The 27,230-nt window shown below is 53.7% G+C and overlaps 1 protein-coding gene across 1 annotated transcript; it reads left to right on the top strand.

Annotated features, from left to right (window-relative positions):
* The first annotated feature begins 205 nt into the window (after positions 1–205).
* On the top strand, positions 206–16,269 carry LOC117059165 (insulin receptor substrate 1-like). The gene is made up of 5 exons (XM_033170716.1): positions 206–673; positions 3,394–3,420; positions 6,261–6,271; positions 6,650–8,300; positions 15,947–16,269. Exons 1-5 carry the CDS (start codon positions 319–321, stop codon positions 15,952–15,954), a joined length of 2,052 nt encoding a protein of 683 aa, XP_033026607.1. The 5' UTR covers positions 206–318; the 3' UTR covers positions 15,955–16,269.
* The last annotated feature ends 10,961 nt before the right edge of the window (positions 16,270–27,230 follow it).

Raw genomic sequence — 27,230 nt, 5'->3', positions numbered from 1 at the left:
GGTGGTCTCTCTTGTTGGTTACATGGGCATATAGCTGGCCTACCCCTCCTCATCCCTTCCTGAACCAGCGAGACAGTCCCCACTGTGCCCTGGGGTCCTCTGGAGTGGATTTGGCTTGCCTCATCCCGGGCACCAAAACTGGCCTCCGTCTCTCTCTAACGTGCCCGAACTTTTCCGGTATTCAGGATATCACACTGGATGATTCTGCCCCGTCCGTCGCTTTATTAGCGAGAGTCTGTTCCGTCCGTTTCCCCCGGAGAAGGACCTCCCAGGGCCTTGGCATGAGCTGGGCAGAGGGTTTCTAGTGTCCCCGCGGCCATGGACCCCTCCGCGACCGCCGACGCCGCCTTCTCAGACGTCCACCTGTGCGGCTACCTGCGCAAGCAGAAGTCCCACCGGCGGCGCTTCTTCGTCCTGCGCCGCGGCAGCGACCGAGGCCCCCCTCGGCTGGAGTACTACGAGAACGAGAAGAAGTTCCGGGCGGGGGGCCTGTGCTCGCGCCCAAAGAGGACTTACCTGCTGGCCAGCGCCCTCAACGTCAACAAGCGGGCCGACGCCCGGCACAGGCACCTCGTCGTGCTCTACGGGCGAGACGGCACCTTTGGGGTGGCAGCCGAGGACGCCGAACAGCAGCAGGCGTGGTACACGGCGCTGGTGGAGCTGCACTCCAAGGGTGAGTGCGATGCATAGCTGTCAAGTTTAGGATTCGAAAATAAGGGATCAGCACCCTCACCTGTCCCGGGGACAGTCTACGGTTCTCAGGGACAGTCCACGCCGCGGTAATCCCCCCCCCCAGGCAACAAATTAATTTACACCAGGAAAGAGCTCCCAGGAAAGAGAAATCAGGGCAGAGAAAAGAAAGCACTTATTCACGCAGCACACGGTTAACCTCTGGAACTCCCTGCCACAGGGACCAGCGATGGCCACCAAATTGGATGGCTTTAGAAAAGGATTAGGCCAATTCATGCAGGAGGAGAGGACCACTGGTGGCTTCTGGCCAGGTTGGCTCTGCTCTGCCTACAGTTAGGGGCAGCAATGCTTAATCTGAGCACCTGTTGCCGAGAAACATTCGTCTCTTTATATATCTGTCTGTCTGTTTGTTATTAGGTATTTATATTCTACCTTTTTCTCCAAGGAGCTCCCTGGTCCTAGTCCTCATTTAATCCCCACAACAGTCCTGTGAGGTAGGCAGGCAGGCAGGCAGGCAGGCAGGCAGGCAGGGCGGAGAAAGGCAGGGACCCAAGGAGTCCCCAGACTCCAACTCTCCTTCCCGGAAATAAGGGAAATTTAAGGGATATCAACAATAAGGGATGGCAGCGGGAAACGGCTTGGAAGAAGGGAGTTTCCTGCAAAAAAAGGGAGACTTGACAGCTATGGTGGGATGGGGGGGTCTATGTTTGCAGGAGGGGCGGCATGCGATCTGTGAAACCCTGACCCATGCCACTCAGCCTGGCCTGCGCTGGGGGGAATTCCTCCAGCTCTGGAACTCCCTGCTGCAGGAGGCAGGGGTGACTGGCCACCCGTTTGGAAGGCTTTGAAAGAGGACTGCGCAAATCCTTGGAGGAGGAGGAGAGGACCGTCAGTGGCTGCTAGCCAGGGTGTCTCTTTGCTCTGCCTCCACAATCAGAGGCATCTTCCAAATCCCACTTGCTGGTAACCACTGAAGGGGAGAGATCCTCTCTTGCTCGGATCCTGCTTTCTGGCTTCTCACAGGCAATTTTTCAGCCACTGTGAGGACAGGGTGCTGGACTAGATGCCCACCCACCCACCCCCCGGCCTGATCCAGCAGGGCTGTTCTGATACTGCTGTGGAACCTCCAGGCCCAGAGGCAGTCTATCTTGATTCTTTAATTGTGAGGGGCATTTGGCAACTGTGCAACCAGGATCCTCGACTAGGTTTGCTCTCCTTATGTTCTTGGAGTATCTTCAGCCTTTTAAGCCAAACATGTCTTTGGGGGGGGGGGGCTTTCTTAATTTTTTCCCATTTATTCTTAAGGTGCTGCTGTCGCAACCTGTTCGGATCAGGCCATGGCCCACACTGGCTGGCAGCAGTGGCTCTCCAGGGATTGGCCCTGGGACCTCAATTCCCCACCAGAAGCGTGGCTTACTTACACGAGCGACGCAATAGGAAGCTTTATATGGGGCCAGCCATCGGCCCTCCTAGCTCAATACTGCCTGGTACTGAATGGCAGCGGTGGCTCTCCGGAGTCTTTCCCCTGCCCTCCCTGGAGGCTGAACCTTCTGCATGCCAGGCAGGTGTCCTGCCACCGAGCCAAAAACCTCCCCCCTTATGGCCCATTGGTGCATTTACTGCAGTACTGCCTACACAGACGGGCAGCAGCTCTCTGGTTTTGGGTAGACCCATACCTGATGATACTGCCAGGGATTGAACATGGAGCCTTCTGCACGAGAGGCAGAGGCTCTACCCTGCTGAGCTATGGAGGCTCTACTCCAGTGTTTTTCAACCACTGTTCCGTGGCACACTAGTGTGCCGCAAGATGTTGCCTGGTGTGCCGTGGGAAAAATTGAAAAATTCAAGAGAATTACTTTATATATAGTCAATATAGGCACAGAGTTAAATTTTTTAACATTTTCTAATGGTGGTGTGCCTCATGATTTTTTTCATGAAACAAGTGTGCCTTTGCCCAAAAAAAGGTTGAAAAACACTGCTCTACTCCATGAAGCTGCCTTCAGTCTGTTTCCTCCTGCAAGCCCACATTTGCGACCCTTTAAACTGGCGATTCCGCCCACACAGCAGGTTGGACTAGAGGACCTTTAGCAGCCCCCTCCAAACTTGTGGTTTTGTGATCCCCCCCCCAGGGGTTCCTGGAGGGGCAGCCTCACAAAGTAGACTGCGGTATGTGATAAAGTCAGGACCTTCTGCATCTTAATTCCGATGCCCAGGCCAGCTTTCCTCAACCTGGGTGCCCTCCAGCTGTTTTGGAGAGACAGCGTGGCGTAGTGGTTAGAGCGCTGGACCTGGGAGAGACCGGGGTGTGTGTGTGTGTGTGTGTGTGCAGTCACTCGCTCTTAGGCTAGCCTACCTTGCAGGGTGGTTGTTGCAAGGATGAAATGGGGGAGGGCAGGTATGTACGCCACTGCCCTGACACCTTGGAGAGAAGTTTGGGATATAAATGTCAGAAATGGCCAGCACCGAAGGGCTGTCGTAGCTGTACAGCAGAGCAACTGCTTTGGATGCAGAAAGTTCCCAGTTTGATCCCAGAAAGGCTGGGAAAGACACCCGCCTCTTGCCTGGGGGTCTACTTTTCTCGCTTCCAGGTGGGAGCAGGTGACAGGGCTAGAGACACGGGGTGCATTGCAGTGGGGTGGGCTAGATGGCCCTTGGGGGGACCCTCTCACCTGCCGCGGTACTGTGATTCAACGAGTCTCCTAGCCCAAGATCTGGGCAGAGACCCTGATGGTCCTCAAAGCACACAAACAAACACATCCTCTGCAGGCCACAGGGTTTGACTAGATGGCCCTTGGGGGGCCCTACCCACGCTGTAACGCCGCCACACACACCCATTTTGTTGTGCTTTGATCCAGCCTGGTACCCTCTAGCTTTTTTGGATGACAACTCCCATCAGCCTGCAGGAGGGTGTCAGGTTAGGGGAAGGCTGCTCTAACCATTGCGCTTTGCTCCCCTTGCATGATTCCCGGGCTGCTGCATAACCTTTTTGGTTTACCCCCTCTGCCCCCCCCCCGCTAATTAATCAAGCTATTTATTTCCTCCTTGCCCCCAGGGTCTTGTTCCTCTGCAGGCATAGTTCTTTGGTCTGGGCCAGGGAGGCTGCCGGCCAGTGTAGACAATATTGAGCTAGACGGACCTAGAGTCTGTCTCGGCACCGTCTTCCTATGTCCTTATTTAATCCGAAACAATGAGGGCTAGAACCTTGATTTGTTCCTAGGGGGTTTGGCTGCACACCTGCTTGGCATGCAGAAGGCCCCATGGTTCATTTCCCAACAGCATTTCCAGGTACGGCAGGGAGAGAGGACCCCGCCCCCCGCCTGGAGAGCTGCTGCTGCTGCTGCCGGCCAGTGTATGCAATATTAAGCTAGGGGGACCCAAGAGTCTGGCTGGGCAAGGGCTGTAGTTCAGTAGCAGCGCGGTTGCTAGACCTGCAGAAGGTTTCAGGATTCAGTCCTGCCACTGCACCCACCCTGGCGAGGTGCCGCCCCCTGCTGCCAACCAGTGCAGGCAATACTGAGCTACCTGTTGGCCTGACTTGGGATAATGACGCCCTTCTCCTCCTCCTCCTCCCCCCGGCTTGAGGCTGCTTTGGGAGCAAAGGTTTCCCCGGGACCTTTGGGCTAGATCAGAGCTCTTGCAGGCCAGCCAGCCGTATCCTGGCCAAGAAGCGCTTGCAGGCGTGGGCATTGGGGGGGGGGCGGTCTGCCAGGGAGCCGTCGCACAGCTCTGGGCAAACTTTGGAACTGGGTCAGGAGGGTCCCGTGCCAAGCGCTGGCCTCTGCGGGTGCACGGAGGGGGTGTCGCCGAGACCAGAGCCTTCTCCCTTGCAAGAATTATCCTGGGTGCAATCTCTCCCCCCCGTTGAGAACCCTCGTTCCCCTTTTCCAATTTTGCAGCTTGCGGTGTTGGGCGATGTATGTTTGTGTGCACAGCTGGTATGCGCTGCCTGGTACATAATGTTCTCTCTCTCTCTCCTCCCCCCCATATACTATTCCTTGGGGGGTGAAGGCTGACTTTCCTGGGAGGGAGAGAGAGAGAGAGAGAGAGAAACAGAGAGGCAGGCCCCAGGACTCCTGGGTTCTCCTGGCGCATGGGGAGTTCTGGGTCCCATTTTTGGTGGTGGTGGGGAGGCCTACCCCCTCACACACACACACACACACACACCTTGGTCCCACAACCCCATCCTCGGCGCCCCTTACAGAAAACCCATTATTACCCTGAGCGGTGGTTTGCACTTGGCCCGCGATGGAATCGAATGATAAAATTCGAAAGCGGCAATGGGTAGCTGCGCATTTATTAAAAACGCAGCCTGGTTTAACCGCTCGGCTGAAATGCACGGACGCGATCCAGCTGCAGCCAGCTTCCCGAAGCCCTGGGGGTCATTTGCAACGTCGGCTGCGACTCCTGCTTTGCAAGAGTGGGAGGGGGTTGGACTAGATGAGCTTTGGGTGCCCCTTCCGACTCTGCGCTCCTCGGATTTTACACCTCCAACGCCCCACTGCCGCCCCCTTGCCTCTTGGCACAACCCCCCTATGAAATCCCGTTGTCCCATCTCTCTCCCCCCCCTTGGGAACTGGTAGTTCTTTTTTTCTCTCTCTGAGCATCTTCTGTCCTCTCCCCCCCCACCTGCCTCTCCACCTCCTCTTGTTTCCGAACTGTTCAGCTTAAACATTTGCTCTCTCCCCGAACCCCTGAGTTAACCTCAGGTTGGCGAGGGGGGGGGGCATTGAATTATCCTGCCGGAGTCTCCCCGGCAACCGGTGACGCGTCCGGAGGTTGTTGCCAGGGCGCCCTGCTGTTTTTGGGTCTGTTTACCCGTTTCTCTTTCCATCCGCCCACTGGCTTCACCTTCTGTGCCCCCCCACCCATTGTCCTTCCTCTTCTCCCCCCTCCCCCCAGCCCACTGAATAACCAAGGCACTCCTTGCCACATGGCCAGCTCCTTTTGGAGGAGTCTGGGTGGGATGTGCTGGGTTTTCCTGGGGGGAGGGGGGGAACCCGCAAGCAGGGTCTGAGTGCAAGAGCAACTGGTCCTTGGAAGCGCCGCTGCCCCCAATTGTGGAGGGCAGAGCATAGCCCTCGTGGACAGTCACCACCAATAGCTCTCCTGCTCCATAAATTTGTCCCGTCCTTTTTTAAAGCCATCCAGGTTGGTGGTCACCCCTGTCTACTGTGGCAGGGAGTTCCACAGGTCAACTGTGCGCTTCCTTTTCTCTGTCCAGGGTCAGTGCATCTTGCTTTTAATCAGAAGGTCGGTAGTTTGCGGCCACCCAGGGACGGCTGGCGGAAGGATTCCTGCCTTGCTTGAGGGGGTTCAGATAGATGACCCCTCGGGACCCCTTCCACCTTGCAGTTCTATGATTCATCGGAGGTTTCTAAGCAGAGGTGGGATGGCCGTCTGTCCGGGATCCGGCTGCAGTGAGCTGAAGGAGACCGTCAGAAAGGGACCCAAAGGGTCGTTGAGCCCCAATCCGTCTGCAGTGCCTCTGCTCATTTCCACCTGGCCTGGTCTGCTTCCCACTACTATGAGCTGGGATATGAGACCCACCACCTCAGGGTTGTGGGTTTGAGCCCCACGTTGGATAAAAAAAATCCTGCATTGCAGCGGATTGGACTAGATGACCCTTGGAACCCATTCCAGCTCTACAATTCCGTGGTTGCCCTGAACCCTCCTCCAACACTCCGCTTGGTTGGTGTGCCTTCTGAGTCAAGAGAGAGGAACTTCTCTACGCACCATCATGTATGCTTTAGTTGAGATTACTGCCTTGCAGGGGTACATTCCCCCTGTACAATTATTTCTTTGCAGAATCATAGAAGAGCTGGGAGGGGGACCCCCAAAGGTCATCCAGCCCAACCCCCTGCGAGGCAGGAACTGCAGCTGACTCAACGGCCTCCTTCTCACTCGCCTTTTCCTCTCTCTCGCAGGAAATGAGCCCCTCGGCCGCGATTCTGCCTCCTCCCCGCACCCGCCCTTCAAGGAGGTCTGGCAGGTCAGCCTGCGCCCCCGGGGGCTGGGCCACACGCGCAACCTGGCCGGCGTCTACCTCCTCTGCCTCACGGAGAAGACCATCGACTTTGTCCGGCTGAACTCGGACGTGGCCGCCGTGGTCCTGCAGCTGCTCAGCGTCCGCCGCTGCGGCCACTCGGAGAACTACTTTTTCATGGAAGTCGGGCGCTCGGCCGCCACGGGGCCCGGCGAGCTGTGGATGCAGGTGGAGGACCTGGTGGTGGCGCAGAACATGCACGAGACCATCCTGGAGGCCATGAAGGCGCTGAGCGACGACTTCCGGGTGCGGGCCAAGAGCCAGCCGCTGGCCTCCACGCCCATCTCGGTGCCACCCCGGCGGCAGCACCCGGGAAACCCTCCGGCCGCCCAGGGCACCATCCTCTGGCGGCCGCGGCCGGAGAGCACCCCTTGCCTTCCCCACGTGCCCGGGGTGCCGAAGGCGTCCGGGCCGCGGAAGCCGAGCTCCCTGAGCGACTACAGCGCCGTCTCGTCGGACGAAGGCGGCTCCAGCCCGGGCGAGTGCCGCCCTGCCGGGACGCCCGACCCCCTGGCCTACCTGCTGGTGGGAGGCGAGCTAGACTACGTCACCATGGGCAAGAGGGCATCCCCGGACAGCGCCTTGCTGGCACGGTGGGCGTCCGCGGCGGAGGCCAACAAGCGGGCCTCTCTGCCCCCGGTGGCGCTGGAGAAGGAGGTCCCCGGTCTGCCGCGGAGGAAGCCGCCCGCCTTCTCCGCCAGCTACCCGGAAGGCCTCAACCTCCGCGGCTCCGACCCCGGCTACATGGCCATGCTGCCTGGCGTGTCCGCGGAGGACCGCGGCTACGTCCCCATGGCGCCTGGCAGCGCCTCGCCATCTCGGGAGCGCGGAGGGTACATGCTGATGTCCCCCAGCGGCAGCAGCTCCCCGGACGGGGCGGCCCGGTGGGCCAAATCCCCCGCCGGCGGAGACTACATGGACATGTCTCCTGCTAGCCACTCGGCCTCCAGCACCCCGCCGGAGCGCAGCCCCTTGCCCGGAGGCGCCCCTTTCTTCTCCCTGCCCCGCTCCTTCAAGCACGTCCCGGAGGCCGCGCCGCGCCCTTTCGACCCCCGGCACCTCTCCGGTTCCTCCTCCACCAGCTCCGACAGCCTGGAGGAGGCGGGCGGGCACCCGCGGGCCCTCTTTGCGTGCCGGGAAGCGGCCCCGCCGTCCCGCAGCCCTGGCGAGTACGTCGGCATCGAGTTCGGGTCGTGGGCGGCCGCAGACTACATCAACATGTCGGCCGGGCCCGCACCGGAGGGACTCGCCCCGGGGGCAGTGGGCGACAACTACGCCGAGATGGCGCCCGGGGCCCGGCTGGTACGTGCCCGCACGCAAGGGAGGAGGAGGCACTGCTCGGAGACGTTCCCCGAGGCGGAGAGGAATGGGGCAGGGCCCCGGCCCGGAGAGGCGCAGGTCGAGCCGGGCCTGAATTACATCGACTTGGACCTGGCGAATGAGGCGGCGCCTGTCCTGCGTCTGCCAGCGGTGCCCGCCCCGGCTGGGGTGATCCACAGCTATGCCAGCATCGACTTCCACCGCTCTGGGGAGCTCCGGGGGCAGGAGACGAGCTCAGAGGAGGCAGGTGAGTGGTTTCAGCACTAAGGCCTGGTTTCCCACAACTTGCCTGTATCACCATCTAAACATCGCAATGTGCTGGTATACAGTGGTCCCTTGGTTCTCAAACTGAATCCGTCCCGGAAGTCTGTTCCAAAACCAAAGCGTGTTCCAAAACCAAGGCGCGCTTTCCCATAGAAAGCAATGCAGAACGGATTAATCCATTCCATACTTTTTAAAACAACCCCTAAGGCAGCAGTTTAACATGAATTTTACTATCTAACGAGACCACGGATCCACAAAATGAAGGCAATAAACAACGTACTGTACTATAAAATAAATAAGGCAGTATTGTAGATGATAATAAAAATTTTAAAAAATAGTAATTCTTACCTGCGCTGATGGTAGTCATTGTTCCGCATTCACACAATCGATCAGTAGCTGAACTGGGTTCCGCACAGTCACGAAAAGAAATTAACCGAAAAAGCCTCGAAAACAAAAAACGCAAAATAAATAGCAAAAAGAAAAACGCCGCCAAACTTAATCCTTCCTGGAAGTCCATTTGACTTCTGAAATGTTCGAAAACCAAGGCGCAGCTTCTGATTAGACAGAAGCATCAGACGTTCAGCTTCCAAGTTTTTTTTTTCTTTTTCTGAAAACTGGAACACTTACTTCCAGGTTTTCAGTGTTTGGGAACCACCAAGGCGTTTGAGAACCAAGGTACGACTGTATCGCGATGTCTGAAATAAGGACAGAGCTGCCTAGAGGCATTTTCTGGCTTTGTGGTTTTTGCAAAGCACACAGGCACACATCATGATTTTTCAATGTATCTCCATATCAAAAATTAGGAAACTGATCTCACTATACGGACTTGAAACCAGTTTTGGAAGATACATATCGCCCAGCCCTGATGCACATCGTGATTCATGATACGTTGCCAGGTCAAAAACTCTGAAACCGATATCGCGATGTGGACTTCAAATCAGTTTTGGGCGATCTATCGATACGCCACGCAGCCGTTCTCTGCAGCGTGGCAAAGAGGGTGCTTGGGTCGTGTGGCAAGGACGGCTGCATCTGTTTAAAGTTCGGCCGTTCCGTTCCATTATTTGTTAAATTTGCCAACATTTCGGGGCAGTTCGCAGCATAAAAACACTTGGGTAAAAACACAAAAAACGAGAATGAAGACTCAAAGCCATAAAGGCCCCTGCCCGCAAAGCATTCTGCGAGTCGCGCTTTGAGGAGACTCCCTTTCTCCCCTCGCAGACCTGCAATTCCTCTTCCCTGGGAACCTCAGGGATGAGGATATGGGTCTCCTCTCGGCACCCTTAACGAACTACAATTCCCAGGGTTCTCTGGGGGAAGCCGTGTCTGCTTAAAGCTGTGCGCTTCTTCCTCATGAAGCCTCTTCCGTTGGAGGCTTTTAAACAGAGGTTGGGTGCCCACCTGTCACGAGATTCTTCAGCCGCGATTTCTCTGCATTGCGGGGGCGCGCGGGTTGGGCTAGATGGCCTCCGGGTTCCCCTTCCAACTTTACAAATCCGGTGATTCTACGAAACCTGCTGACGCGGAGAGACTTACCTCTCTCCGCGGCTGCTCCTCTCCCGGGTAAACAGGCAGGCTTCTCGCGAAAGCATTTACTAGGGGCTGTTAAAAGTCTATTCCTAGCCTGGCGGCATTGAGAAACATGCGGTGATTTTTTTTAGGGGGTGGAGGGGAGAAAGGTCACTGCCGCTCCTAGCTTGGATGCTCTCCGTGTCCCTAGAGCTGGGGGGGGGGGCGCTTCTCCTTCGACACTGTGGCCTGGAGGTCCCTTGGCTGTAGAACTGCTGGGAGGGGACCCGCCCCCAAGAAGGGTCATCCAGTCCAACCCCCTGCGGGGCAGGAGTCGCAGCTCCAGAACCGCTGGCGACGGGGGGCCCACCCAGCCTCTTGCTTAAAACCCTCCAGCGAAGGACAGTCTGCCCCCTTCCAAGGCCATAGAATTGCAGGTCGAAAGGCACAGATACTGTGCTTCCGGCGCAGCTATCTGTTTTTCTTAAAGCACGGCCTTCCTAATTTGTCTCGAAGCATTCTCTATATCCAGAGAAGCAGTGCTGTGGAGGCAGAGTGGAGCCCATCGAGAGCCCCCTCCTCATCCTCCGTGGGTTTGTCCCATCCTCTTCGGAAGCCCCCCCCCCCCAGGTCGGTGGCTGTCACTGTTTCCTGTGGACATGAGTTCCGTAGTTCAACCGCATGCTTTCTTTCATCTTCCAACATTCTTTTTCTTTTTCTTTTTTGCAGACATACATTTTAATAAGTAATAAAGAGCAGGTGTAGTTAACAATCACCTCTGGAATCTCAATAATAATAATAATAATAATAATAATAATAATAATAATAAATTTTTATTTGTACCCCGGCCGGAGCAGGGCTCAGGGCAGCTAACATCCTAAAACTAACACAGTATACAAAGAACATAAAAACAGGCGGTCAATTAATTAAAATTTATAAACGTCATGGCTCTGTAGAGAAAACTTCTAAAATATATTTACAAGTTAAATTCCATCTCAATCGCCCATTTGGGTTTTTACTGTATCCCCCCCCCCTCCTGAAAAGAAATGCCGGAGAAACCTACCAATTAAACATCGAGAGACTAACTAATTTTATCTGTCATACTCCCCGACTGAAATATCTCCCCCCCCTCCATCTTACAACATTCAGCTGTGTGAGATGCACACGAGTTCGAGTGTTACGAAAGAGGGCAGAAAACATCCGTCCCCCCATCCCTTTTCTCCCTGCTGGGCATAATTTTTTGCAAACTTCTGCAGCGCCACCATTTGTTTGCCTTTTCTCTAAACCCGTTTAAGCATTTTTCCTGCAATTTCGGGGGATTTTGGGGACACGCCAGCATCTTCCCTCCTCTGCCCAGCGAGAAAAGCGTCTGGGTTTGGCCTGAGTCAAGACTCCTTCCTTCCATCCTTAGCCACGGTGATTTCCAAACCTCCCTGCAAGGCCTGGGGCATGTTTGCCTTCCCTTATCAGCCGCCTCCCTTGCAGCGCACCTGCCGCGAGGCTCACCTGGTGGCACAACGCGGTCCAGGAGCACCCCTGGCGACGCACCCAGGTGTTCCTCCGCGGCCCCTGCGCTCTCCTCATGGCAGGGGGGCGAGGGCGGGCGAAATCTGGCTCTGCATTTGGGCTGAGCACCATGTCCAGCTTCTGCATATTAATTTATTCAATTGCATTTAGCTCCCCTCTTCGCCCCACGGGGAGCTCAAGTAGGTGCAGAAATTACAAAATTCTTAAATTTCGAGCCCGGCGTGGATGGAAGGAAGTATTCCCCCCCTCTCGCGCAACACTCGAACTCGTGGGCATATCGCGAAACCTGAACGTCGGGAGCTTCGGGGCAGATGAAAAAAAGCAGCACGCAGTTAACCCGCGGAACTCCCTCCCACAGGAAGCGGCCACGGCCACCAACCCAGATAGCTTTAGAAGGCAAATTTGTGGAGGTGCTGGAAGCTGCAGGGAGGGGGGGCGGATTCGAACCCTGGTCTCTCCCAGGTTCTGGTCCGGCACTCTAACCACTAGCCCGCCGCTGCCTCTCGCATTGCAAGCGGTGGAGTTGGCCGTGGGTTGGGTGACCTGAAAAATCTTGGCCGGCCTCCATCCCCCTCTTAGAGCCGCGACCGTCTTAATTTCAGGTCTCTTAATTTGGAGAGGTGTTTTCACAGCTGTGAATGTTTTAAGGTTTAAGCTGAGGCCACCCTGGAAGGGCCAAGATCCCCAGACACAATTGGGGCGGGGGGCTCTCAGGGGCCTCCCCTCTGGTGACCGGCAGAAGCATTTCGGGCTTCAGAGGTTGGATTGGGGGGGAAAAAACCCCATGCAGGAGCACAAAAGAGAGAGGCGTTTTCCTCCCTCTCTGAGGCCTCTGTGCTCTGCTTAGCACGTGGAACTCCCTGACACATGATGTAGGGCTTGGTCACTGGCTTGCTTTGGGGGCTTTTAAAGGTGACTTAGGCCAATCCTGATGGCCACAGCCGATTGATTGATTGATTGATTGATCGATCATTATAAATTAGTTGCTTTTACGTTACTTCCTGCTTCAGAGGGGGCCTGCCACAGAATGCCAGTTGCCTGGGAGAAATGTGGAGTGGGTAGAATGGGGGACAGGGCTGTTGCCCTGACTGCCTAATAATAATAATAATAATTAATAATAATAATAAATATATTCAATTTATATACTGCCCTTTGTCAAAAGATCCCAGGTCAGTGTGCAGCATTAAGAACACATTTTACAGAGCGCCATAATAAAACATAATGCAGCTTCTAAAATAATCATCATAACAGGCCCCCCCGCCCCCCCCAGCTCTAACAGGCCATAGATTATTTCATGGCCAAAGGCCATTGAAGGGAAATGTTTTTGCCTGGCGTCTAAATATATGTAATGAAGGCGGCAGGCAAGCCTCTCTATGGAGAGCATGGGAGCCACCACCGTAAAGGCCCCGTTCTCTTGTTGCCGACCTCTTGGGGGGGAGGGGACGTAGAAGAGTGCAGGGTCCGGGGCGCTTCGTATGGGGAGAGGGGGGTCCTTAACGTATTGAGGCCCTGAGCCACGTCAGGCTTTAATCATCCAGCCCCACATTTCCCCCCCCCCACACCTCTACAGAGACATAATACAAACCCGTTTCTGCTTTTAAGAGAGAGGTGTCGGTTCTTAGATTTCTTCAAGGGCCTGCAGGATCAGACCAAAGTGGGCCCCTCTAGTGCAGCATCCTGTTCTCACAGGGGCCAACCAGGTGCCCATCGGGGGAAAGCCGAAAGCAGGATTCGAACACAGGAGCGGCGCTCTCCCCTCCTGCGGTTTCCGGAAACAAGCAATCCGGAAGCATCGCTGCCTCCAATTGCGGAGGGCGGAGCGTAGCCGTTGCGGCCGGTGGCTATCGATAGCCCTCCCTCCCCTGTATGAATTTGTCCAGTCCTCTTTTACAGCCATTGCTGCCTCCAGTGGGAGGGAGTTCCGTAGTTCGTGTGAAAAAAGTGCTTTTATCAGTCCTTAATCTCCCATCGTTCGCTGGCTGTCCCCTCCTGCCCCCCACCAGGCGCGACCTGAGTTATTTCCAGAGCGCTCTGCACCCCATAATATCTCTCCTTGCCCACAAAGGAGCAAGCCCCCCTTTTGGCCTCAGTTTCCCCCGGCTGTGAAATGGGCGCGTATTGAGAGCCCATTGCAGTAGGTGTGGATCTCGTAGGTGGCTGCCCCCTTCCCCAGGCAAAAGCATCTGGTTGGGGAAAGGGTGGGGGCTGTAGTTGCACCAGGCCTTGCCCCCCCCCCCCCGCCCCGAAGAAGAGCACCAGCTTGGGGGGAAATGATGTCGTCCCCCCCCCCCCAGGGCCCTGCAGATCTCGTTCTCTGCACTCTAGGAAAGGGAGAAACCTGTTTGCATGCTTGGCTGCCCCCCCCCCCGGTGTGTGGGGCCTTGAAGATAAGACGTCCTCCCCCAGCTCCCCAAATCCTCACCTGCCCTGTTAAAATTCCTCTCTATATTTATCTGCTTCCTCCGACAGCTGAGGCTGCCTTGCAGTCCCTGGAGAGCGGGGGGGGGGGGTTCCCCCCGTTGCTCCTCTCCCCCCCACCCCAATTCCTCCCTCCCTCCCATTCTTTCCTTCTCGCCTTTGAATGCGGGAGGGTAGGAGGTGGGGGGACTGTTTCTGCACACCCCTCTCCATCCTCTCAGGGCCTGGGAAATCACCAGAGGAAGGGGCGGAGCAAGGCCTGTGAGGGGCGTGGCCTTGGAGAGAGTCCCAAGGGCCACCTAGGGAGGCCTGGGGGCCACATCCAGTCTTCAGGGCTTCCTTTCTTTCCTTTTCTCTCCTCTAACCTATTTTCCTCTCACTCCTTTTTTGGGATGTGCCACAAAAGCTCCCTCACTCCTTCTTATTTCATATTCCTTCCCTTCTTTCCTTCCCTCCCTATTTCATATTTCTTCCCTTCTTTTCTTTCTTTCCTTCGTTCCTTCCTCTTTCTTTCTTCTGTTCTTTTTCTTTATCTCTCCTTTCCTTCCTTCCTCCTCCTTTTCATTCCTTCCTTCATCTTCCTCCCTTCCTCTTTTTCTTTCTTTCTTTCTTTCTCTCCCTCCCTCCCTTTTATTTCATATTCCTTTCCTTCCTTTATCTTCCTTTATCCTCCTTCCTTTCTCTTTCTCTTCCTCTTCCTCTTCCTCTTCCTCTTTCTCCCTCCCTCTTATTTCATATTCCTTTCCTTCCCACCAGCTCTTCTTGCAGCCCCCCCAACTGTCTCTCTGCTCTCCCACCCTTTTTCTTTATCTCCCCTTTCCTTCCTTCCTTCTTTCCTTTATCCTCATTTTCGTTCCTTCATCTTCCTCCCTTCCTCTTTCTTTCTTTCTTTCTTTCTTTCTTTCTTTCTTTCTTTCTTTCTTTCTTTCTTTCTTTCTTTCTTTCTTTCTTTCTTTCTTTCTTTCTTTCTTTCTTTCTTTCTTTCTTTCTTTCTTTCTTTCTTTCTTTCTTTCTTTCTTTCTTCCTTCCTTCCTTCCTTCCTTCCTTCCTTCCTTCCTTCCTTCCTTCCTTCCTCTTTCTCTTTCTCTTTCTCTTTCTCTTTCTCTCCCTCCCTCTTATTTCTTATTCCTTTCCTTCCCACCAGCTCTTCTTGCAGCCCCCCCACTGTCTCTCTGCTCCCCCCCTTAAACTTCAGCCCCCCCCCCCCGTGATGGTGACACTGGGGGCTTTTTCGTTTAGAGAAAAGACAAGTGCAGCGCGACAAGATAGACGTTGGTGACATTAAGCAGCAGGCGGAGAAATGTCTCTTCCCCACAAGACGAGAATCCGTGGGCATCCGGTGAAGATTCAGGGCAGATAAAAGAAAACTCCCTCTCCACACAGCACAAACTGTGGAACTCCCTGCCACAGGAGGCAGGGATGGCCACAGAAGAGGAGGAGAGGGCTACCAGTCGCCAGGACGGCTCTGCTCTGTCTCCACCGGGCTTCCAGGTGCCAGTTTCTGGAAACCACAGCAGGGAAAGAGTGGCTCTTGAGTTCGAATCCTGCTTGCGAGTTTCCCAGTTGAGGCGGGGGTGGGCCCGATCCTGAGGACTTCCCAGGTTCTGAGGCTCTTTATCGTGAGCGGATCAGGCCCTCACAGCGCTGGGCGTTCTGGTTTTCTTTTCTTTTTTATTACACTGGGACCTTGTTCCCAATCCGTCGCGCCCACACTATAATTTTCATACCATGGAGAGCTTTGCTGCGGTCAAATCCTGGCACACACACACAACTCCTTTTTCCTTTTTTATACGTTGCTCCAGAAACTTGGCCGCTTTCTGGGTCCGCCAAGAGACGTGGTTATGGGGACGAAGCTCTCCCTTACGGAGATTTTTTTTGGGGGGAGGTCTTGTGGGGCTGGGTTTGGAATAGCGGGTTTATCCTCTGCATGCAGAAAAATTAAGGATAGTGTGACGTCTTTGGGGGGGGGGACTGGGCTTTTCTAAGTGCCCTGTGGCTGCTGGGTTGTGCCTTGCCAAGACCCCTCTGCCAACGGGAAGGAAGGGACGGGGGCCCTCTGAGCATGCGCAAAGTGCCTGGGGAAAAAGCTGAATATTTTCCCGTAAACCTCGTTTTCACCCCGTCCCATCTTGGTGCCTGAAACAGAGTTGTTGTTTTTCTTCTCCTCTTGTATTTCAGATTCCTGATCCTGCCAGGAAGGAAGATAAAAGCAAACCGGCCTCCCTTGTCGCCGACATGATTTTCCGTGGGTTGTAATTGTTTATTGCACTACAGCAATATTGGCTTCTTTATTTTTCCACCTCCCTGCCGCGGTTCTTTGGACATAAAGTGCCTTTTTTCGGGGAGGGGAGAAAAGGGTGTTTCTCCCCCCTCCCCTTCCCCATATGGGAGAACTCTGCAATTGTGCCCTAACCTGCAAACCGCCAAAGACATTTATGTGTTTGTTGGTGCATGTGGGGGGTTTTTGTGTGTGTGTGTGTGTTTGGCCAGCTCTGTAAGTCTGGGAATCTCCCTTTGAATTGCCAGTTCGATTCTGCAAGGTGGATTTTCCCAGCCTGGCACCCTCCAGCGGCTTTGCGCTACAACTCCCTGGGAGTTATAGCGCAAAGCCCAGCAGGAGGGTGCCAGGAAGAATGTGCGCCCCAGAACCTATTCGCTTTACTTTGGAAATACATGTGCGTCATGTTCCCCCCCCCCCTTGCTAAAAGAAATGCTAAAGGGTTCTGCTTTTTTGCTTCAGAGGGAACCGCCTTGAACCCGTGTCTCGTCTCCGTGTCGTTTGTGGCCAAACGCCCCACCCGACTCAAGTGCCTGTGCCCTCCTGTTAAGCCCCCCCCCCGAATGCCCACCCCCAAATCACTGCAGCAGTGGCCGCTTGGGGAAGGAGGGGATATTTTGGGGTTCCCCAAAACTCCCCTAGGCCCGACTCGTAAACACCTCGCACTTCTTTTGCTGTTGGGAACCGACGGCATTATTCGCTTCTCTCGTATTTGGAAATAAAAGAGATTTTCAGAACTGGAAAACAGAGGTGTGGGGTTGAAGTTCTGGGGAGGCAATGGGGGGGTGTCCTCCTGGAGGCTGGCAGCCCCTCTTGGAGCCAGGGTGGATTGGAGCGGGGCCACAGGAGGGTGGTGGTCCGTCCCGTCTCGTCCCCCCCAGTGCATGCTTCCGTTGAGATTCCTGCACTGCAGCGGGTTGGACTAGATGACCCTTGGGAGTCCCTTCCCACTCTACAATCCTATGACCTCAAGGGTTTTTAAACGGAGGTTGGATGGGCACCTCTTGGGGACTGTTCAGCCGTGGTTCCAAAGGGAGGCAGGTGGGGGCTGAATTTCTCTTTCCGCAACCTCCCATTGGGAGCGGGGTGGGGGGCCCTGGGCCTGAGGCTCCCCAAAACCCCTGGCCCAAGCAGTTTTAAAGGTGGGGGGGGATGCCTGGCTTCCCAGTAGGACATGTGGAAAGGATCCAGGGCAAGCACAGGCAAACTCGGCCCTCCAGATGTTTTGAGACTACAATTACCATCATCCATGACTACCAGTCCTGTTAGCTAGGGGTGATGGGAGTTGTAGTCCCAAAACATCTGGAGGGCTGAGTTTTCCTGTGCCTGATTGATCTACAGGGTCTTGGTGGACCACAAGCGTAACATGAGCCAACGGTGTGATGCAGCGGCAAAAAAGGCGAATGCTATTCTCAGCCGCGACCACAGAAGTCTGGTGTCCGGATCAAGGGAAGGAATAGTCCTGCTCTATTCTGCTTTGGTCAAACCACACCTGGAGTCCTGTGTCCAGTTCTGGGCGCCACAATTTAAGAAGGATACTGACAAGCTGGAAGGTGCGCAGGACGATCAAAGGGTCTGGAAACCCAAGCCTGGTGAGGAACGGTTGAAGGAGCTGGGGATGTTTAGCCTGGGAAAGAGGAGACTGAGAGGAGAGGGGACAGCCAATCTTCTTTCCTGCTGCTTCAGAGGGTAGGACTCGAACCCATGGCGTCAAGTGACAAGGAAGGAGGTTCCGACTCAACATTAGGAAGAACTTTCTAAGGGAAAGAGCTGTTCCCCAGGAGGTCCCGGGGGGGGCAGTCCTCGTATGGGGTGGCTCCACCTGTCTTGCAGGTAGCGAGGGTTCCCAATTTGAATCCTCCTCCTCCAGTCCTGCCCTATTTTTTCGGGGGTCCTCTGTGCTCCAGAGAGCTCAGCGCAAAATACACCATTCTTTTCCTTTTTATTTATTTTTTTTAATTTTAATTTTGCCCCAACCCTAAAACACTCGAGGAAGTAGCTTTGTCACACCTTGGGCTCTCCGTCTTCACCTACAGGTGAAACTCAAAAAATTAGAATATCGTGGAAAAGTCAATTTATGTAAGCAATTGTTTTCATTAGTTACTGGAGTTTAATATATGAGATAGACTCATGGCATGTAAAGCGAGGTATGTCAAGCCTTTGCTTGTTATAATTGTGATGATTATGGTGCACAGCTGATGAAAACCCCAACGTTGAGATTGTTAATTTGGGGTTCTCATCAGCTGTACCCCATAATCATCACAAAAATAACAAACAAAGGCTTGAAATATCTCGGTTTGCATCCCATGAGTCTATCTCATATATTAGTTTCACCTTTTAAGGTGGATTACTGAAAGAAATGAACCTCTCCACAATATTCTAATATTTTACCTGTAGATCGGTCAACAGCATTCAGGAAACCAGAAGCCCTGTTACTTTAGATCAGGGGTCAGCAAACATTTTCAGCAGGGGGCCGGTCCACTGTCACTCAGACCTTGTGGGGGGCCGGACTATATTTTGAAAAAAATATATGAACCAATTCCTATGCCCCACAAATAACCCAGAGATGCATTTTAAATAAAAGGACACATTCTACTCATGTAAAAACAGCTGATTCCCGGACCGTCCACAGGCCGGATTGAGAGGGCGATTGGGTCGGATCTGGCCCCGTGCCTCAGTTTCCCTACCCATGCTACCTACGTGAGAGAGAGGAGCAGACATCCATATACCGGGTATCGCCCTCCAGGAACCCCCAGGAATAGAAATTCATAGTAAGAATTTCTGTTTTTCTGCTCCCTCGGGAGGTTGTGGCCTCTCCTTCCTTGTAGGATTTTTTAAAGCAGATGTTGAATGGCCAGGGGGGGTGGCTTTAGCTGAGATTCCTGCATTGCAGGGGGTTGGGCTGGATGGCCTCTGGGGGTCCCTTCCAACACTAAAATGCAGTGATTCAACAGTTACTCTGCCAAGAGGATTTGATTTGCCTAGTCTGGGGCTTCGGAGATTGAAGCGTTGTGTTTGGGTCCCGTCTTGTTGGTGAAAACCCCTATTAAGTACCTTAGCAGCAGGGTGGGCCTAGGAACAAGTTAAGGCAGCTCCCTATGAAAAGGTTGCGAGATTCTTGAACTGAGAAATATATACACAAATTTATTTACGCACCTCCCTGCCAAAACGGCAGAAGCACTGTTTATTTTTGGCTTCGAAAGCACCGTAGATGTGATACAAAGTGAAAAACTGGTTTTTGCAGAGGAGGAAGGCAGGATTCAGTCACCACATTGCTACGGTAACTTTCTCCTCCCTCCCTCCATTGAACTGTGGGGTTGGAACGGGCTCCCCCAGCGGTCATCTAGCCCAACCCCAAGCTGTGACGCAGGAATCGCAGCCGGAGAATCAAAACTTGGGGAGAGCTGCCGGCCGCTTCTGAACGCCCCTGACCCACCCTGGCGTTTAGTCTGAATCTCCTTTATTTCCTTTTGCGTCGGTGGGAGCAAGGATTCGAACCCAGCTCCAGCCACATCCTGTTTAAGCTGGGTGGGAAACACCAGCCCCTCGTGTGTCATTTCTCTGTGCAAAATGTGTCTATGGATTTCTGGGATGTGGAAGGAAAAGGAGCAGCTGGAGCCGGCCGGACCCCGGTGTTGACAGAAGGCAGCAGCTGGGTGGGTTACCTGATCCCTGAGGAAAGGGGGAAGCCAGCGATCTGGGAAAGGAGAGATGAGAGGAGGAGGAGGAGAAGGGAGCCTCGTCCAGGGACCTGTGGGAACAGCCCCCTCCAGCTGCTGTCACGCAGGGGGGCAGGGCAGCAAATAGGATTAAGGTGTTCCAGAGGAAGCGTGCAGACTTCCAAGTCACACAGGAGTCTTCTCCAATCGTGGCGTTCTGCCTTACCCATCGCTTGCTATTTATTTGCTTCGTAAAAATTTTTACACTCCGCTTGATTGTAAAAAAAACTAAACAAAACCCGGAACGAACCTCAAAGCAGTTCACGGAAAAGATAAAAGCAGTCAAATAATTACAGCCGTTTAAGACTTTTTGAAAGTTAACAATAGACTAAAAAAAACAGGCTGGAACTGGTGCCAGTTTTCTAAGCATCTGGGTTGGCACATCTTAACCCAAAACGACTCTAGCGGGCACAGAGAAGTGGAGAGTGGAGGCGCCTGCCTGGTGTCATGAGGCAGGGAGTTCCCAAGTTCAGGTGCTGCCACAATGAGCGGTCAAGTTCTTACAGATGCAGTTTGTGGTAGCCCCAGTTCTGCCGATTAGGCAATCGTTGGGTCAGACAATCTGGCAGGTAAGCTTGTCCCAACAGCGACGCCTTGAACTTTGCCCTGGCGCAAACCGGCTGCCAGCACAGATCTCTGGGCACAAGTTTTAGATGCTGACTAGGCCTCCCTCCCGTCAGCAATCGTGCTGCAGCATCCTGCAGCTTCTGGATCAGCTGTGAGGCCAACATGCCCTTTCCAGCCCAAGCCAGCTTTTGCCAACCTGGTGCCCTCTAGATGTTTTGGGCGATGGCAGCCATCGGCACAGTTGTGCTTGCTGGGAGATGGGAGTCCTGGAACATCTGGAAAGCACCCGGCTTTCTGCAGAGCCATTTTCCAACTTGGGCTTTTTAAAAAAATAAAATAAAATATGAAAATTAAAATTTGACAGTGGAACTGACTCCTGCGGAACGTGGTGGGCTCTCCATCGGAGGTTTCAAAATGGGGATTCTGTAGTTTTGCACCAATTTTAGGCTGTCGGACTAGATGAGCCTGGGGGGGGGGGGGTTTCTAATTTTTTGAAATATTGTTAACTGAAATTTTTCAGTTTCTGTGTTTCTAATTTTTTGAAATATTGTTAACTGAAAACTGAAATATTGTTAACTGAAAATTTTCAAGGAAAAAAAAATGGAAGTGAAAAGGAAAGGAAACGATTCTCCCGATTACGAAAATAACAAAAACGAAGGGGGAAAGTTGCCAAATAAGCTCCGTTTCGGATGCTCGGGGGTGCCTCTGAGCAGGTGCAGAGTGCAGTTCTCTGGGCTGCCACGTAGTACGTGCTCCTGGGCATGCATCCTACCCACTTGCTTAAAAAAAACAAAAAAACACCCAAGCGTTTTATTTCTGGCTCCTCCGAAACGGCTGCGAATAAGCAGGCCTTTGTACACGGCTCCAAACTGGGTGGACGCCATTCCGCTGCGAAAACAGCCAAGTCTGCGCCGTAACGTTTGCCGGGGATTTTTTCTGTACCTGAAATGCAAACAGTCGACACTGCTGGCGATGCCCAAAAGGCACGAGAGGGGGAAAACTGGACGTTTTCGGTTGTATCGTGCCAAAAAAATGGGGTACTGCCTGGTTGGAGGAGGTTTCGGAAAGAGCAACTCAAAAAGGATGGAGGGGAGAGATGGTTGCAGGATCCGGAGCTTTTTGGAGAGCCAATTGGCAAAACGATGAAAGTTCAGAAAAATCATGCCTGGCACAGAGAAAGGGGGCAATGTTTTTCTCACTCTTTTCATATCAAAAAGCTAAGATCATGGCCACTGGTCCCATCACCTCCTGGCAAATAGAAGGGGAAGAAATGGAGGCAGTGAGAAATTTCACATTCTTGGGTTCCATTATCACTGCAGATGGTGACAGCAGTCACGAAATTAGAAGACGCCTACTTCTTGGGAGAAAAGCAATGACAAACCTAGACAGCATCTTAAAAAGCAAAGACATCACCTTGCCGACAAAGGTCCGTATAGTTAAAGCTATGGTTTTCCCAGTAGTAATGTATGGAAGTGAGAGCTGGACCATAAAGAAGGCTGATCGCCGAAGAATTGATGCTTTTGAATTATGGTGCTGGAGGAGATCTTGAGAGTCCCATGGACTGCAAAAAGATCAAACCTATCCATTCTCAAAGAAATCAGCCCTGAGTGCTCACTAGAAGGACAGATCCTGAAGCTGAGGCTCCAGTACTTTGGCCACCTCATGAGAAGAGAAGACTCCCTGGAAAAGACCCTGATGTTGGGAAAGATGGAGGGCACAAGGAGAAGGGGACGACAGAGGACGAGATGGTTGGACAGTGTTCTTGAAGATACTAACATGAGTTTGGCCAAACTGCGAGAGGCAGTGAAGGATAGGCGTGCCTGGCGTGCTCTGGTCCATGGGGTCACGAAGAGTCGGACACGACTGAACGACTGAACAACAACAACAAGTACAGATTCAGGATGGAAGTCCTCCTTCACGCAATGAATAGCTGAACTGCGGAACTCCCTGCCACTGGAGGCAGCGATGTCCACCAGCTTGGAAGGCTTTGAAAGAGGGTTGGGCAAATTCACGGAGCGGGAGAGGGCAGCTGATGGCTACCAGCCATGATGGCTATTCTGTACCTCCATGGATAGAGGCAGAAATCGTTCTCAATCCCACTTGCTGGAAACCGCAGGAGGGGAGTGTTTCCCCGCAGGCAACTCACAGCGGCTGAACAGAACAGGAAGATGGACTTGATGTGCCCTTGGCCTGATCCTGCAGGGCCTTCTTAGCACAGAAATGTCACAAGCCTTTGAGTGAAACAGGGCTCTTTCTCAGACAGGATGTTCTGTGTAGGACAGGAACGCATTAAAAGAAAACCACTTAAAAAAAAAAAAGAAATGACACAGATTTGTGTGGAAGGTGCTCATGATTCCACGAGTATCTTTTTTGTCACCAAAATGCCTGGTTGAACTAGAATGGTTTTAAACCCTTCCTGAAAAGTGAGCAACGTGGGAGACAGATGGTCCTCAAAAGCAGGGAGCCGCCACCAAGAAGGCCCCGTCGTTGGCCAAACCAACCAGTTTCAGAGTATGGAGGAACAGCCATGAATATTTCTCCAGGGGACATGAATACTCCTCTGTAAACCCTGAGCCATTTCGAGCCCAGCAGGGGTTAATTTGGGGTCCAACCCCACAGATGCCCCACAGACATGGGTCGATTTGGCTGCTCGTGGAATGCCTCCCCCCCCCCGGTTGAGGGGCATCTGTCTCCGTCTCTACTCACTTTCCCGGCGGGGTTTAAAGATGTTCTTCAACCCATTTTTAATAAATTGTTATTCCCACCCACCCAGCCATTACATACGCCAGAGTTTTTTCTTTTCTTTTAGAGTGCTGCTGCAGCAGTCCTCTTTCTGAAGGGCGCTAGTCTAAGAAACTCCACAAAGAAAAAATAATAATCCTGGGAGCTGTAGTTCTAGGGGTGCTGGGAACTGTAGCTCTGCATGGCGGGAAAGAACTTCAGTCCCCAGGTCTGAGCTGCAAAAAAAATCCTATCCTCCAACAACCAATCCAATGCTGCCCCCTGCTGGCCACCACCCCCTATCGCCTCCTGTGGGATTGATGCCTCCCCATTAGAAATTTAAAGGGCTGGTGTGACGATTAAGGGCAGGGGGGCTCATTTTGATAAAGCCTTGACTTTTTTGTGCTTGTTGTGGGGTGGGGTGGGGGGCTTGCCCTTTACCATCACAGTGATGTGTGCTGCCATTCTTTTTAATAACCTAAGGACAAAGGAGGAATGTCCTTCCCTCACAATGGCCTCAGAACCTAGGAATCTAAGGTAGACTGCCTCTGGCGCTGGAGGCTCCATAAGGTCACCCGAAGAGCCGTGCTGCTGGATCAGGCCATAGTGGGGCCCATCGTAGGAGCCGACTCCTAGGGGCCGATGTCCCAATAAAATATTTAGTGATTTAGATTTCCAGAAAGAAAGAAAAAACAGATCAACAACACAATTCCTGGCTGTGCCCATGCCTGGGCCTTCCAATATTTTATTCAAGTTGGCACCCCTGGGGCCCATTTAGCCTGGCCAACCAAGTGGGGAAAACCTGCAAGCAGGATCCGGGTGCAAGAGCAGCGCTCTCCCCTCCTGTGCGTTCAGAAGCGTCACTGCCTGTTAGCCTGGCCACTAGCCACCGGTGCACGTGCAGAGTGCCTCACCGATGCTCACTCACCCTCAATATTTCGGGGCTGCGGGTTTTCCAGGGCACAGCCTAATCCCCTGGTGCCCCTAAGGGCTTGGCGTGAGGGGAGCTGGGATGAATGTGTGTGTGTGGGGGGGTGTCTTTCTCTCCCCCCCCCTCCTCTTTATGGTGTCTTCCCGAGTCACCCGGCAACAGTGGGGTGGTGGTTCCGGAACCAGGATCAGAACCGAGGAGTTTTGTGCCCTCCCGGGCGAGACAATGGCTTTGTGGGCCGTGGGTCTTCTGATGAACAGTAGCTTGTGGGGCATCAGTGGGGTGCAGAGACCCCGTTGGTATTACGGGGGAATGGACTTCCCTTTCGGCACGACCTTGGCCACCTCCCCGAAGATGCTGGGCTTCCGCTTCAGCCCTCAGCCGCTCCTTTGCTACTGGTACTGGGTCATCATCAGCGTTTTAGCCGTTATTACCATCTCCGCGGTCGTCCACTTCACCAAACAATTTCTCCGGGCCCAGAAGGTATTTTGGGGAGTGGGTTATTTTGGGGGGCAGAAGGAGAGAGAGAGAGAGAGAAGGCAGAAATTAGGCACATAGCCCCCGGAGAGTCTCCTCCTCTCCAGTTTTTTTTTTTTTTTGCAAGCAATCAGAGACTGTGCCTGCAAGGAGCCCACCTCTCCTCCGCCCTCTTCACGCCTCTCCTGGTTCTGGGAGACCCTGAAAAAAGGGGAGCTTGTTGTAGCAGAAACAGGAAGAGACACCTTTAGGCGCCAGGCAAAAGCATTCCTCTTCAACCAGGCCTTGGGCTGATGGACACCTGTTTAAATGTGTTAGTGGCTGTGCTGGTTATTTCTTATTTTTACCACGGTTTTTTTTTGGGGGGGGGGGTTATATCACGAACCGCCCCGAGATCTGCAGATGAAGGGCAGTTTTTAAATTTAATAAATAACAACGCCAAGCAAGACTTGTGCTTCAGCAGCATCTCTAGCAGGCCAAAAAGTTCCGCGCACTTGTTGCCTTGTACTGACAAAACTGGAGAGAGACGGAGACAGGCAGTGTGGCCTAGTGGTTATGGACCTGGAATAGGACCTAGGAGACCAGGGTTCCAACCCCCACTTGGGAATTTGCTGGGGGGGGGGAGGTGGAGGTGGTAGCCCTGGGCTAGCCGCTGTCTCTCCTTTTACCCACACCATGGAGGAATTGGCGCGGAGCTGCGGAACTCCCTGCCTCATGATTCCCAGGTGCCTTGGAAAACGCTTTCTGTCTGTCTGTCTGTCTCTCTCTCCTCCTGAGGGCCTTTCCACCGATAAAGGGAGAAAGCAAGAGGTTACTCAACACTCTCTTTCTCCTCTCCTCTCCCCCCCCCAAACTCCCCGATTCGCAAAGCAAGATAAAAGGGAGCCGCCTCAGCAAGGAGACCCCGAAGAGAAGGCTCTGGTGGAGGTGCTGCACCTGTTGGATGCCGTGATGGAGACCATGTGGCACCACCAGGTCTGTCTGGAGAGGAGGCAGAGGGCAGCCAAGGCTTCCAGCTGAGTTGGGAGCAGGAGAGAGAGAGAGAACTGGAATAAAACGTGAAAACGACCCTCTGTTGGTAGCCCAGGAATTACTGGATGGGGCGGGGGGCTCCCTTCTGGTTTCGCACCCCTTTGCCGCGCTCTGTGTCCTGCTCTCTTCCACCAAAGGAAGCCAGCCCGTTATGGACAGCCTGCACGGGCCGGCAGCAGCAGCAGCTTCGCCCTCCTCCGCAGGGCTCCACGTAGGACATCGCCCCCCCCAGCTCCACCCAGAGAGGCCCTCAAGATATTGGACCCGGGGGACGTCTGCATGCGAATCAGGGGGCGCTTCCCCACAGCTCAATATTGCCCGCACTGACCGGCAGCAGCAGCCGCCCTCCCAGATTTCAGACGGGGACATTTCCCCTACCTGGAAATGCCTCTGGAGACTGGACCCGGGGAACTTCAGGGCGGCCCTTCACGGCTGATGCAGGACTCCAGATCCCATCAGCCCCAGCCAGCTTGGTCCCTGCGGAACTCCCTGCTGCAGGAGGCAAGAATGGCCACCGCCCTGGGTGGAGAAGAGGGCGACCAGAGGCTCTTTGCCACAGTGGCTCTGCAATTTCCCCAAGGTCAAAGGCAGTAAATGCTCCCTACAGTTTCGGGGAACTGCAGGAGGGAGAGAGGGGCCTCGAGTTCGAATCCTGCATTTGGCTTTTTCAGAGGCCACTGTGGGAACGAGGTGGCTGGAGTAGACCCTTTGGCCTGATCGTGACTGACCCCACCCCAGGAATTAAATCCTTGGAGACTGGGTGTGTGTGTGGGGGTTCAACCCTTGATATCTCAGACGCCCCCCCTTAGACTCAAAATTTAAGTTTGCAGGCACACAGGGAATCAAGGTCAACTTCACTTTATTCCCCACCTCAAGGAAGGCAACAATCCCTCAGTTGCGTATAAACGGGCAAAAACAAACCCGGAACGATCGCACATGCAAAACCTCAAAACACAGAACAACAAGTATATCCAGAATCCTCCTATTCACCCCACTAGAGGCGAAAAAAGTCCTAGCAGGGGAAAATAAGGAGAAGAGTCGTTTGCTATCTTTTCAAATGAACAATCACTCAAGGGAGGAAGAACAGACCCTTTTTTCCCCTTTGACGCTGGGTAACCTGCCCCACCTAAAACCTGGGGCTCTCCAGCTGTTTTGGACTACAACTCCCAACAGCGCCCAGCTGATGGGAGTTGTAGCTCGAAGCAGCTGGAGGGCACCAAGGCTGCTCTGCATCCTTCTTTGAGGGCAAATTTCCCACTTCATTTCTCCAACTGGCGGCAGTTGTCGTCCTTAAGCAGCCAGAGGGTGCCAAGCTGAAGGAGGCGGCTCTAACCATTGGCCTCGCTCCCCTGCCCTGTGTGGCTGCTGCCTCAATGTCTTCCGGTGGGCAGATCCGTAGCTGCCGTGAGGAAAAGGAAAAAGAAAAAGAAAGCCTTATCGCAGGCCTGCCCAAACCTGCCTCCACCAGGTGCCTTAGACTACAACTCCCATATCCAGGATGGAGGGGGGGCGGTTGGGAGTTGTAGTGCAGAGCAGCTGGAAGGTGCCCAGATTCCAGAAGACTGAGGAATGTAATTATCCTCCCACCCCCCCACCAAAAAACAAAAAAGGAAAACCTTGTCATGCCAGGATCCTGGGTGCGATTTCAGCCCCCCCCCACCCCCACAAAAGAGCATTTTCCTAGCGCAAAACCCTTTCCCACAATGTTTTGTCACATTATGAAAGCGAAAGAAATGG

This window comes from Lacerta agilis, chromosome 14 (assembly GCF_009819535.1).
Source record: "Lacerta agilis isolate rLacAgi1 chromosome 14, rLacAgi1.pri, whole genome shotgun sequence".
Taxonomy (NCBI): Eukaryota; Metazoa; Chordata; class Lepidosauria; order Squamata; family Lacertidae; genus Lacerta; species Lacerta agilis.
This window is presented reverse-complemented; position numbering and strand designations above follow the sequence as displayed.

Bases quoted from the DNA above. Each gene is read 5' to 3' on its own strand.
- LOC117059165 (XM_033170716.1), top strand. From the start codon at position 319: ATGGACCCCTCCGCGACCGCCGACGCCGCCTTCTCAGACGTCCACCTG. The intron at 674-3,393 runs GTGAGTGCGATG...CGAGTCTCCTAG, and splicing joins GGTGGAGCTGCACTCCAAGG to CCCAAGATCTGGGCAGAGAC.